We start from the raw sequence: 14467 nt of genomic DNA on the forward strand, positions 1-14467 counted from the left end.
GGGAGTGGGTGGTAGCGGGAGGTCGGCGGCTGTCGAGGCGCGGGGCCAGGCAAAGTCGTAGGCGAACGACGGCTCAAACACTGCGGTGCAAAATTCACAATCTAATTCAACTAAGCAAATTACTGGCAACTTCCTGGGCGGTAGCTACGCACGCTGTCCCTTCGGCCTGCATTCCCAGAAACTTAGATCAAAGGGCCCGACGGATCTGCCCCGACCGTCACCCTTTTACGAGCTGCCTCCTGTTTCGGTGTATCGCCCTGGCTACGCCTTACCCGATCCCCCTTTCATCGGTTGCGTTTCATACTTTCGGGGCTCTTTGTCCCGTCGAATTCTGGCTCCTTGACCGGTAGTCCAGCCACACGAACCTGATCCGTCTCGACTTGTTTCCGTGTAACAGATTCGATACGGTACCTTATTAGGAATCGTTCGATATTCAGGCTATTTGCCTTCGCGCTAAATAATCATACAGGCGGAATTTGTTGAAACAATTTCTGAGATACGCGTGGACCCTGTTGCCCCAAATAAAAATACTCGAGGTACGTCGAGTCGCTGGAGTCCAGACGAATTTCTGCTTTATATTAAAGAAGACTCCTTGTCCGCCCCTTTCATCGTTGCCCTTCAAATCTCCGCCGCGTAATTTATATTGACACTAATTTCAATACCCGACAATGGAGTTCCACTTTCTCCACTCGTATCGCGATTGCTCGTAAATAATGCGCCTATTGTCCCGTCGACCGGGCTGCGCGCTTATTACGTCGCGCGTGGCTCGTAAACTCATCGACGAGTAATTTTTGCCTATGAAAGAGACGCTCGCGATGTTATGAAACTCGTCGCGAAGAGGCTTCCACGTAATTGAGATTAAATAACAATCGCTAGACCGAAAAAGTAGGGGGTTAAATATACGTGATCCTCTGAGGTAGGAACCGAGTGTCTGAGGATTCGAGGGGGTGGCAAGACTTCCGGAACGCAATATCATTCGGGACGAGGCAGACGGTAATTCCCACTTGCTTGGTCTTTGGAGGCGAGGTAGCAGAAGCTGCGTTTGTTGATTATCCGGCCGGTAAACACGGCGCATTGTTATCGATTGGGCCAACAATCTGCCGCCCCCATATTGACGCAATACTGCCTCGCACTTGCATAATGAATGGTTGGCTAATGACCCTACGGAGGTTGCGGAAACCGCAGTCAGAGGAAGGTAGGCCCGGGCCTCGGAGCACTTCCGGCATCAAACATGCACCGCTCGCGGAGCCTCAGGTTCCACGAGTCTAGCCACTCGTCCGTGTATCGTACCTGTTTGTAATAGGAGAGCGAGGGCCGACTTTAATTCTTCATTAACCGTGGTTCGAGAGCGTGGCCAGATACTCGAGCTGGATATCCGCCGCGCGATACCGTTCGACGTGAATTTATCATACGCGTAGATTTTAGGACTACTCTCCACTTCCGTTGTTCTCATCCGGCGAATCTCCTTACGTTAAGTACAATCCGTGTGGCTCTAACATCAACCATGGTTCTTTTCTTTTCAGCTGTACCGAGCCCGCGGACGCCAGCAAGCAGATTCTGACCACCAGTCTGACGCGTCACTGTAAGTAAACATTATCCATTTCCTTCGTATCACGTTTGAATAAATTTTTTTGGTCAATCGACGGGAATTGCAGGTGAAACGGGGACGCTCGGTCTCGTTAAATACCGCTCGCGAGTAGCGTAATTCGTCCCAGGCGCGGCCGGGAAACGAAAACGAGACACCGAGGCTTAACAATCGTTTCCCTCCCCTCTTATCTCGCGCGGGTGGCACGGCGTTCCCTGAAACTCAATGTCGCTCTCGCCCGTTATATAAGTTGTACTTTAATACGTCGCGGATGCGATTCCTTTGTAGCCGGCTTTCTGTCACTTTTGCCCGGCTCGCCAACCCGCGTACAGAACGGAACGCCCGTGGAGAGGGTGGAAACCGGGTGGGGAGGGATGGTGGGTCGCGACATTCGCATGGAACTTCCACTTTTGTCCCCGTCCACGCAATAACGACTCTAATCTCCTTACGTTCCAAGCTGTTTTTGCGGCCCGAACGAAAGCGCTTACGGCGTTGACCAGTCGGCTATAAGGGACTTACAATTTACTTCCACGTAAGAGGCTTTATGCGGCGCATTGCGCGTAAAACGTTGCGCTACGAGGGGACTTTACTTAACGTTCATTCCGCTTTACATTCACCGCGACGACGGCCGAGAGGGAGGAGGGTAACGCGGCTTTATTGCAGACAACACCTACAATTTCGCGATAGCACTCGGACAGACCGTTATAACGGGGTGCAAAAGGGACGAGCAGGGTTTTTCCCGCGGTCCAAAGTCTCTACCCGCCGAAGAAAGCGGTCCTTTCCGCTTCTCTTCGATCGTTACGGAACACGGAGACGTAACCGTTACTCCGACTCGTTTTAAATCGTGTATTCGACGGGGTGGACGGCACCCAATTCCTCTGATTAATTTTTATACGGCCGGTATTTCGTTCTTTATCCGGCAAAAAATTCTGACGACGCGCAAGAAAACGTTCGAGTACTTACTCATAACGATCATCTGGATTTTATACCGTCCCAATTATTATAACGCCGTTTCTCGAAATTTCATCTCGCTGCCTGGAGCTCGCTCGCAGGGGAAGAAGAGGTTTCAGCACATTTTACGGGCGTCTCATCGAGTGAATCATGGCGCACTCTTGCTTAGAACACCCCCGGGACTTTTGAAGGACAATCCAATTTCCAAGGCCGACTTTACGTCAGAAAGATATTGTTTTCAAGGGGATACTGGGAACGAGAGTCTCAAAAATTCGTGTCCCCGACCACTTTTTCCGCGATCGTGTTTCCATCCCCGTAAACAATTTCTATTCCATTCATTATTCGACATCTCTATTTACCAAATGAGAACGAAAGCAAAATATACCTATGGAAAGTGTTTGCACGATTTAAAAGGAGTATAAGCGAACAAACGAACGGTGCTAGAAAGTCAGATCGAGCCAAGGCTATTCATTATATGGTCTATTGGACGTACAGTAACTTCGTCGAACGCGACAGAGGCTGAATGTGGTTGCTCAATGAGGTTTGGCGAGCCAACAATAAGGAGGCAGGATTTGGAAGGATTTAACTTTAAGCCATACGAGGAGGACCAATTTGAAATTCTAACCATGTTCGGTTTCGTGTTCATGAATCGCAGTATGAATACTGGAGATGTCAATGGACTGCAATATTTGCGTCTCGCGGGATTGCAATGTAAGCCCGAGTGGATTCACATACGCGCAGATGATCTGTGACAAATAAGCCAAATAGAAATTACCCTAACACAGATCCTTTCAGCCCTCCACGTGTAATTTAAACAACCCAAATCTTAAATCTGGCAACTCTATATTTTCGACGCGTATTGTACGAGCCCATAGGTGTTCAATAGATTTGCTATGGTAGGAGGTCAAAATATAATATTTCAATTTTGAAGGATGAAACAATCGCTGATGAAGCAAAGAAAGCCACCGAATTTCATTGGTATCGATTCCGCCGCGCGTATCCAGTTTCTATTTCATATCGGTCGATGAAATTTCGAGCCATCGGCCTCACCCAAGATTTATTCGCGTCGCGTAATTAAATATGTGGGCGATAACGCATATTCAACGTAATTACAAAAATTAATCGCATTTCAAGAATTATCTGATTCGCCGTGCGCCCGTATTAATTGAACGTTTATTCCGGTTTTCAACGGCTTCATGGCGATTCAATTAAATATTTTGTACCACTGTGCATTTAAATTCGTCTAGAGCGCGCGCGCGGGAAAGCATTCGGTCGGAAAATAATGTTCGGGGACGCTCGAAATTCCACGGTTTCGAAATTACTGACCACTTCGCCGCGCGTTCCAAGGTTCCCTTGAGCTTCCATCCTACTTTTACTATTTCACGCAGCGATTCTCAAACTGCACCTTCCGGGGCGCCCCTAAAAAACAGACAAATTAAATTGAAATTCCTAACAGCTTCTCAGGTTACAAAAAAACAAAACAAAATTGACGCAAGAATCTTTTTAAACTCTATAGTAAGAATAAAATAGCGAGGGAATTTTTTAATCTGCTGTATAAAGAGTCCATCTTTTCCTGGCGGATTAAAACGCTCCTCCGACGCGATTCCCCAAGGGTACGAAAAGCACAGTATGAGAAACACTGATTCAACATGTTCTTAGCAAAGTCAGAGAGATGTTTCTCCACCTCTTCTACAGCGTTCCGTCTCTGACAGAAATTCAAGACAGACTCCCGGTTCAGTGTCAACAGACGCAGGAAAAATATTTTCAGGCCGCTGTATGAAACCTTTTAATTAAGCATTTCTTCGTTCGTGGATGGAAAAAAGATTTTTCATTATGTAAATCTTGGAGACTCTCCGGAAACATTCTTCGCGGCCCGCGGCCACTCGGTTCTTCCCTTCGAAGACTCTTGGCTGAATACTTTATTTTAAGTTTAAGAATTCGTCCTCCCCCTCTAACCAAACGCGTTTCATTATGGTCAACTTTCCACTTGTCGAGTACAGTACCCCTGCTTATTATCTAAGCTTCAATCCGCGTAGCGCGACACCGCTTTATAAATTATTTCTTCCGTTCGTTTTATTCACTGTCAACGCGTAAAGAGAATATTGCATTCCAATTTTTATAGAAACATTATTTCAGCCGACTCGACGTTTCAATTATTTCCAAATAACAATCCCCGGAAACGAAAGAACGAAATGTGATTTCAAGTAGTTATTTTTCGTTTCCATTTCAATTAAAATTAACCCTCTGCTTCGAGTTGGTCGAAGTATCTCTTTCTTAAAATATTAAAGCGCGATAACGTTGGCAAGACGAGGTTCCGGTTACTTTCTGCCTTGCCGCAACTCGCGAGGCTTCTAATCGGGAATTTTGAACACCTAGACGTCTAAAAACTTTTGCGATAGTACACACGTAGACGATGTTACTCCGGAAAAGCGCATTTCCCTCGTAGCCTCGGCGCAAGAAGAACAACGAGAGTTTCTTCGATATTTTCTCTGTAGTCGCTTTCGATCACGGCGCCCCTCAAACTCGGTTGCACTCGAATCGCTCGAAACATATGAGAGAAAAAGGTCAGCCATTTTGATCGATCCCCGTGCTCTGGTAGCAATAGAAATTTAATCAAAGGCAAAAAGTGTTTGGGGCGACAGTTATCGGGGCAAAATGAGCCCGTGTTGGCCGGAAGTCCCCAGAAATAGATCGGAACTGGTGGCCGCGAGACACGTAATCCCGACAGGAGAATCGTTGAATGGCCGACTGGAGTCGGTGTTAGTTAGAAATGGCGCTCGACTAGCAGCCAGAGTGGGTTTACATCGCAGTTAAGTTTCGCAGTAACGTCCGTGCCAGGGGGACGCGACACTAAACCGTCTTCCGTGCCCCCCCTTGCCGTTGGGACGCGGATTTACCGACCATTTGGCAAATGAAGACGAAACTGCCTCGTAGATTACCGCGGTCGCGATACACTACCCCGACAGCTCCGAACCCTCTAACGCGTCCACGAGATTCCTTCTGCTTGATCGGGGCGATCGTTTGTCACTTGACTTCGGTATTTGATCCTTTGTTCTCGTGGATACAGGCTGCTCCATGACTCGTCATCCGCACGGTGCACGGACTGGCAAACCTCGTACAAATTTAACGTATCGAACGAAAAGACGTTTGATGTTTCATATTTTCTTTATTTGCACTGTTTCAACCGTATCGGATTAAGTGCGATATAATTCTCTTTCGTGGAAGCTCTATCAGAGTCGCGGGAGACAAGAATGGTGCCAGTTTTCGCGTCGCGGGTCGATGTCAAGCGATGTATACATATACAAAAAGAAAAGCAAACACGACGAGGCGGAGAGGACAGACGGAAGAGGCAGAGACCAGAGAAGTATTACAGAAAATACTTTTCCGATAAGTTGAATGGCGTATCTTCGATCGATCAGCATTACGATGAAGCGATGAATCCCGGCATCGAATGTAGTTTAAACACTCTTTTACATTGTAAGAATACGTTGTAAGAAATGTTGTTACGTTGCTCGACAAATTCCTGCCCCTGAAAGTCGACTTTGAGGAATATAGAATACCAAGGCACTGTTGTGTTGGTAAAACTGCAGTATAATAATTTTAAGTGACGCTAAATGAATGCAAATTGATGATAGGATCGAGCACAGGGCGATCTTTTGTCTAAGAATACGTGGAAAGCGAGTAACAGAACATGTCTGACCAATATCACTTATTTCTACTTACATAAATGTTTCTGGACATTACCAGTGATATTTTCTGCCTAGATTTACTTACTCTAAGTTAATCTTACTATTCTATAACCATTCATATAACAAATAATAGTATACAATCACTATAAACGCGTAAACACATAATTTTAAGTAGTAATACCGAGTATAGTCAGACCTGCTTAATTTTCAATATTTTTTTTCTCGAAAACAAAGCCTCGAATGAAAAAATGTTGCTCCATATTTTCGATCGATTTTCGCACGAGGAACCATCCTATTTTTTGAACAAAATTTTAGAGCAATATCGCTGATTCTACGAATCGAAGCCGCTGATCTCACGATCTCACGATGGAACGAAATCGACGAAATGATCTCCAGGAACAATTACGAGTCCCGATGGTAGCAAAACCAGAACACAGACCCGTTTTCGCAGAGTCAAGAGGAGACGCTGACAATCGACCTCGCAATCACTGCAGCGAGGACCAACCACGTCCTCGTTCTTCTGATCTCAAACGAGTCGTTGCTGAAAGGTCCCGTTTGCCTTCAATCGACTGGTGCTTTGATCCCCCCACCTCCTCCGCGGACAGACGAATGTGGAAATTCTTCTTTGTAATCAATTAAACGATAATTTCCTCCTTTCATTTTGTTTCCCCTCTATCGGGTCCGCGGTGCCTTTCCTGCGACGAATCTCTCTCGACGCGACGCCCATTCCGGGGAGCAACGGAGCAGCTTTAAGTGTCTTTCATCGTTCGTTGGCGTCGTTTAATTGGTGTAATCGTCGCGGCGGCGGTCGTAGTACGTTTGGTACTTGGTTCCCGTCGACCGTGCCTCCGGTACGTGCGTTTCGTTTATTCGCGATGATTGTAATTGAAATTGCGCAGTGTATCGTCGATTGTTTGCGTTTCGCGTATCCTGTTTCTGTATATTTTGCGAGCATAGTAAAATCGAAACGCTGACGCGAACGTGTTGCCGTTCGCGATACCGGTTCGTAATTATTTGAATATGCAATGGGAACTTTGCTCCGCGCGAATTAGACTTTGTTAAATAAATGGCGCGACGTTTGGTAGTATTCTGATACCGAGAGAAGCAAAGTATTTATGGGTTCGTTAATAGGTACGTTGATGCGAAAGAGTATATTACGTACGTCGGTGAAAATGTGTACGAAAATTATTTTCTATTTGTACGGGATTTATTCAAAAATGGCTGGAAATATATCCGTTTCTGTGTATCGGTTGCAACCTCGCCGACGCGTCGCGGTTTTTCGATTTCACGGGGGGCAAACGAAATTTATGACTAAATCGTTTCACCGTAACGTTATAACCTCATCCATCCTCATCGATTATCGCCGCTTTTAATATCCTCTCTCTCGTCCGCGTGAATCAACAGCTCCCTCGCATGCAGTCACCTTTAGAATATATTTAACGCTGCGGTCGTTCGGGATCGTTCTGTTCAAAAACTCGTGCGCGCAATGAAATTGCTCGGAACCGTCAACCGTTTCGAAAACTATTATCGGACTAGTAGTGGAATTATTTCTAAATTTCGTATATCCCGAAAACACGATGACCCATCAAAGGAACATATTTGCTCGCCGGGGTCGATTTTATTAAATTCGGAATTAAATCTCGCTCGACGACGGATACGCGGCCCTTTTAGACGAAATGGGAGTGAAAATGAAAAATCGCTAAAAAAAATATTGAATTACGTAGAAATTGAACGGGGGGATAGCCAATAGGGAAAGGCATCGATCACAAAAGGAAGCGGATGGTGATGGTAGCTGTACGTTCCCCTAACGAGCCGGTGGTTGGAGCTAATCACGGAGCCAAAGGACGCGGGCTCGATATTTAAATTCATCTTCGTCCGAGGATCGGATCGGAACACGACAGCCCGTAACGAAAGTTAACGAGATGGTGTTAATTAAATCCAACACACGGAATCGAGGCGGATGGGAAAATTTGACAATGGAGGCCGCGCGTACCGAACGGTAGAGGCTGGCTGGTCTATAGAGGCGCGCTTACAAGAGCACAGGACGAACCGGATCGGTCCGGACGCGGGGGCGTCGTTGGTCCGTGGCCCGATGAATCGATGACCGCTTTTAGTAATGATGTGTACATGGCAGGCCGTCCTCTCCCCGTCGGAACGTCGGGGTCACCGTAGGATGTGCGCGGCTCTACGTTGGCCCTCTCGTGTACGTAGTGGTAGCCAGAGTTTGCCAAGGGGGACTTATTACATCCCTGGAATTACCATATAAATTATCGCGTGATGAACCCGCCGGAGTGCGAAACGGTGCACGCTCCGGCCTTTGTCGAGGTTTCGGTTATGGTTAATCGGCCACGCCGTTTAATTGACATTCTGCGCCGCAAAATACCGCCTGTCCCGTGCCCCGTGTAATTTTCTTCGTCTCCTCCAGCCGCCCTGTCCATCGGTTCCCTCCCACCACCACGACCAAGATACTTCGAGTATCGACACTTAAAAGACTAGGTTCGTGAAAGTTGCATAGAGCGCGGGAGAGAGAGAGAATTTGATATAACAGTGTATGTATATCAAAGATAACAGCCTAGAAATGATGAACCGCGCAGACATCGATCCCGCTAAGAATCCCATCTCTCCGGTACAGATCGAAAGCCCATTACGCGTTATTGGCTCGATGGTACAGCGATTGTCGTGGAATGTTCGAGCGCCATTACCCTCTGCGTCACGTATTCTACGCGAGCGTATTCCGCGCGCGATACGTGCCGCGGCATATGCATAACGCGATCGTCGGATCCGCGTGTCGCGTGCAAAGCAAAATTTAATGGTATACGTAAAACGCCCGACGGAGCAGAGAGAAGCTAGTCGGTCCCGTAATCAGCGGGTATTCAAATTTTCGCGGGTTAGAGATCGTCATCGAAGACGGAGGGGACCGTTTAGGCGTCTGGGGCTCACCGGGAACGTCGGCCCGGGATTATGGGACAGACATAATTATCCTACGTGGCGATATCAAGGCGGACGGTGTAAAAGGCTGAAGAGGAGGTGTCTAGCGTTTAAGATCCAAACCGTGCCCCCCTGTTGACGAGCTAGACGCCGATGAATATGCAAACCTCTCGCTCTCTCCGGGGCCAGACTCTATGTTTCATGCATTCAGATGCCCTTCTTAGGTTACCGTCGCGGCCAAACGAACGGTTGAACAATGTACCCGGGTGTTGGCTTCATTAGATGCCGTTTAAAAACTCGGGCCGCATTTCTCGCGGGCGTTCCAGCCCCGCGACGTGCCATGCAAATCCCGCTGAATTCGCGCGAACACGGGGAAACTCTTAAAGCCTTTTATTGCGGCGGCTTCTCTAAGACTGAATTCGTGGTCGGAAACTCGGAGTGCCACTATATTTCTCGAGTGTGAGGTATTACGAGACGCGACTTCTCGCGAGTCGCGGCGACTCCTTACGTGTGCGTAACCATCGAGCCTTTTTAACCCCTTTCTAAGGGGCCACGACTCGCGCAGACTGATTTATGTTTACGAAGGTAAGAGCGGGGAGAGATGCGATGGAATCCGGCGACCGCTTAACATTCCGCCGCGATCCTTCGGTGCCTGGCATTCGCGTTGTTGCTCGAGAGAGACCTCCGTTCGGTGTCCTTCGAATTCGATTAGCGAACGATCTGGATAACGATTTTACTCTCTCTCCCCCTCCCACCCTTCCGTGCTTGTAACTCCTCCGTGTAATGAAGCATTTCATTCCAGCCTCGAATCTCGGATGGATCGGTTTTACAGTCAACGCAGTTTAGCCACAGAAACTATAAAACTTTTTACAATATAATCGATGAAATAATTCTAAACAAGTTCCCCACGTTCGTGGAAATGAGTTTTTTTGTTTGGACTTCCAGGTCGGTGGGTTAATAAATATCTGAGAAAATAACAAGGCCGGGACGATTCCGCTTACATCCGTCCCCATTTTTATCCAGGAAATTAGAGTCGTCGTGGCATTGTTTGCCCGACGAGCCAGGAGCGTCATATTTCACGCACGAGCGAAACTCGAGGAACGTAATTGAACTCGGGGCGGAGCCATGTTGGTAAGAAGATTCGTTGGACGCATCCGACGTCAAGACGAGCACAGGCATTAGGGAAAAAGTTATTCTTATTATTGAGGTGGGTCACACGTGTATATTATTGCCAAGAAGTTGCCCCCCCTACGTTTCGCGGCAACGAGCCAGCCGGAACGCGAAACTTTTCCGATACTTTCTTAACGACGATCTCGCATTGCTCTCATAAGGGAGCCGAATGCATCGTATACGACCCACGGTTCCTTCGTTCGGCAGCAATTGTCTGCCATGGCCGCCATGATGGACCTTGCGAACTATCGTGCATTCATCAATCACGAGACATAACTGTGACGTTTATCGGCTTCTCTCTTTAACTTGCACAGAGAATGCAACAGACTTTCAACTTTCGTTCCAGTGTTTCGTAATCAGAGACATATCCAAAGTTTGCAGTCAAAGTGAATCCAAGTCTTGGAAAATATTACACTGGCAGTTACAAGGAGCACAGACGCTTCTCATAAGGGACGAAATAGTCCTTTTTCATAAAACCAAAGATTTTACGTCGTGAAAGGAGGCTCTGTAACGTTGCGTACTTTTTATATCGTACAGGACTGTCACATTATCGGCCATTAATGCCACGTGCTATAAGTTATAGCAGTAAGAGTGCCCTGTGCCTTGCTACTCCCGCCGTTTATGGGTTCTTTTTATGAAAGTGTTCTATTAAAAAGGTGGATGCTGTTCTTAATACGCGAAACGAACAATAGGGGATCCGAGCGTGATCGTAAACGATGCATCGTAAAGCATCCCATTTGCGATACGATCGTTTTGTCCCTGACGCGAAATCGCAATTACGCTCTTTCGCGACCAAGCTTCTTTCTTCGCGAAACCTCCGCATTGTTGCACACGATGGTCGAAAACAGAGTGGGCCAACTTGCCGGGTCCCCCCTTGGGTTCTCAGGAGCGGGGCCCTCGAGTGCGTTCGCGGGTTCTTCGTTAACTCGACTCGCCGTCGAGTTTTCCGATTCACTTACGGTTTGACAAGTCTGCCACGTTCCCGGCGTGCTTGCACGCGAGCACGAAGGAGGCGTTGGAGGGCCGCCGAAACAAAACATCGTAAAGCACCCTCGTCTGTGGAGGATGCGACCTGTTAGCCGCTATTGAGGCAAGTGAGAAAAGTGGCTCTGGAGAGCTGCCCGGCGATGCATAAGGGCACGTATCCAGGAGGACGACTTATCCCTCGCCGGGGCTTCTCGACGCATTGAAATTTATTAACGGAACGCCTAACTCCCTGGGATGGCCCCCGCTATAAATTTCCCGCTGAATCGCGAACCTCCTTAAAATCGTCGCCCCCCGCCGTTGTTCGGATTTTTATAAGAGAAACTGTGGGAATTCTCAGCTGTTCTTAGTCTCTGTGCTGTAGCGGAGAGACATCTCTTTTTCGAAGTCGCTGGCGAGAGAATCGCTCTGCATTTCACACATTTTAATTAGGATCATTCCGTGAAAGAGGCTCGTATCGACCATATAATTGGCGATAGAGCAATTAGCTTTATTGAATGCACGCGATATAACAGCAATCAGTTTATGATAAAGGTACTTGCATTATGATCGTCGATTAATAAATGTTGAAAATATAGACGGTTAAAGGGGACGCGGAACCGATTCGAAATTGAAACGTCGCGTGGTGGTTAAACCGGGCGAGCACGAAATTAGCCAGGTTCGAGTGCCGGATGTCGTCGCGAAGGCGTGGCTGGGAAGGATTCGTCCTGTTCCTGGTGGCGATTTCCAAACCGAAATTTCATAGTCCAAGGAACAGCCAGCGATCTTAAGGCGGTCGATCGGTTCGCCGGGATCGTACCCCCGAGCATCAATCAGCTGTCTCCGCAATCAAGGGAGAGCTACTCACCGCGAGGACGTCTCCATGGGAATTTCGAGAGGTATCCGCCACTCAATTATCCGATCCCGTACACACTCAAGATGTTATTGATCCGAGGAAACTCCGTTCCCGGCGCGGTATACGACCGTAGTAATCGTATGCACCGAATCTTTCACGGTTCGGACCAGTGGTTTCCAAACTTTTCGGCTAGACAACCCCCCCGAAGTAACTGTCAGAGACGAACGCGACGCCGTACTTCCCTGTGCGTTGCTTTAATACGTAATTTGTTCGACGAGGAGTTTATTTACTAAGATCTCTCTTGAGGAGAGTCGTTGAGAACTTCCAGGCGACAGAGATGAGGGACAAAATATGTTTTTAAAAACTGTCGGTCGGGTAGGAGTTAATAATTAATTAAATCTGAATGGTTAGGGTGCAGTCGAATGCAGGAATTATCTCTTTCATGGATCGAAATTCCTAACGATACACAAAACACCGAGCGCGGTCTAGACGCAAACACGTCTGTCGGCGTCGAAACGGGAATTATCCGTATTTGATATCGGCGAGTGTCGAGCGCGCAATTCGATTTCATTCGACCTCGAATGACTCCCATCGACGGCCATGAATGCTTAATGAGCCGGCGTTGTTTGATGTTGAAGTGTTATCAAGTTTCACTGTTTCCCGACTCCCCCGCCGACGGGGCTTATTTTTATAAACGAAACCCACGATATAAATTGCCATTTACGGTAAAATCGAGAGAAGGTTTCTCACGCGATCAACGACGAAAGTTCGTTGATAATAAATTACGATACGAGCGAGTCTTTTTTTTCAAATATCGTGCATCCATTTTATTATTTTATTTTTATTGTAACGAAAAGCTTGATGGATGGCTGCTGGTTCCCAGCGAAACGCGAGGGAATATAATTTGTTACAGTTACGAAAATTTGATAATATTCCAATTGCTTCCAAACCGATGACGGTTGACAATTTCATGGCAGTTAAAGTGTAGGTACTGTTACGGTAACATTCGGAGCAGAAATAAATGGATTATGGTATCGAAATGTATGAAATTTTAGCGCGTAATACATTTATTTAAATGTCGGTCATTGTCGTAAAGTGCGAGTCGTGTACGTCGCGTCAAATTATTTCTGGATTAAATTTTCAACTGTTTTTTGCTCCGTGATTATCGCTTGGAACTTGGACAACGGTGGCCATTCATTGTATTATTTTACCCGTTGTTGGATATAATTGCGTTAGCGAGAAAACGAACACGCGGTGCCGGAACGACGGAGAAATTTTATCGAGTGTGCGACTAATAGCGAATTTTTTAATAAAATCTCGCCGCTGCGAGATTGGAAGCGTTCTGTTGAGAACGGATGATGAAATTTCCGTCGAATGGTTGCAGATGCCGCAGTGATGGAGGGCGAGGGCACGCTGGGCCGCGGGCCCGGAAACGGGGACCGTGGACTGCGCCGTCAACGGTCCCTAGAATGGCGAGAGAGGCGCGGTTACGGACCCAGTGCCCAGTCGAGCAGCGACGACGAGGAAAATACACGTCACGCCGTTGGAGCTGCCTCCGTCTCGTCCGCTGTGAGAGGTGCCCGAAGTCCGGGCCAGGTTTTCGCTTCCCTCTTGGCGCAGCAGTATGGAAGTGAGTGATGATATAATTGATGTTTGATACCTTGATCGAGAGCCTGTAACCTTGCGCTAGACGTACGAGGAAAAGTTCCGCGGACGCTGGTAACTTCAGGGTCCGACGAGCCCGCGTTATATTCAATCATGTTTCAAGAAAGAATAGTGTTTGATAGGAGTTGCTAGCCCATCTGTTAGGGTGAAATGAGAATTTATATTACCCGATTGCGCGTATTTTGTGGGCTTAACAGACAGTTTTCTTAGTTCATTAGAATTTTCAAGAAGCGTCGACCTATAAACGTGTGAATATTCAGTCTCGACGTCCACGCGACACAGTCGGAACGTAACGAACAGCAAAACGCCACCGAGACGATTAACTTCGTCGAGGCAAAGCACCGCTGGCAACTCTGTTGCACCATCCTTCGTCTGGATTGAAGGAATTAATGTAACGAATCGATTCCTAAGCCTTGATTGGATGGTCCTTAGACCTGCCTTAAACCTCGGCTGAAACGACGTTTAACGAGCGACTTAATGAGGAACTCGCGAACTTGGAATTGTTAGGTGGGTGCGAAAGGTTTGTCGTATTGGTCGAAGTTCGACGCGGAAGCAAGTAAATCAAAATAGTCACTCCGTCCAAGTAGAAACACTTTTCACGGAGCAGAAAGTTTCCCCGGGACTATTTTTTCCAAGAAATACCTGCAAACTCTCTAACTG

General features: G+C 47.3%; 1 protein-coding gene across 1 annotated transcript in view; it reads left to right on the forward strand.

Annotated features, from left to right (window-relative positions):
- Window positions 1–14467, forward strand: part of LOC122399470 — a 374300-nt gene that overhangs the window by 208360 nt on the left and 151473 nt on the right. Inside the window, exons 3-4 of the mRNA XM_043400169.1 lie at window positions 1524–1582; window positions 13527–13772. Coding sequence (XP_043256104.1) covers window positions 13538–13772 — 235 coding nt within the window. The 5' untranslated portion in view covers window positions 1524–1582; window positions 13527–13537. The remainder of the gene's footprint in view (window positions 1–1523; window positions 1583–13526; window positions 13773–14467) is intronic.

This window comes from Colletes gigas, unplaced genomic scaffold (assembly GCF_013123115.1).
Source record: "Colletes gigas isolate AHSC1104 unplaced genomic scaffold, ASM1312311v1 Colletes_gigas_Sc00013, whole genome shotgun sequence".
NCBI lineage: Eukaryota > Metazoa > Arthropoda > Insecta > Hymenoptera > Colletidae > Colletes > Colletes gigas.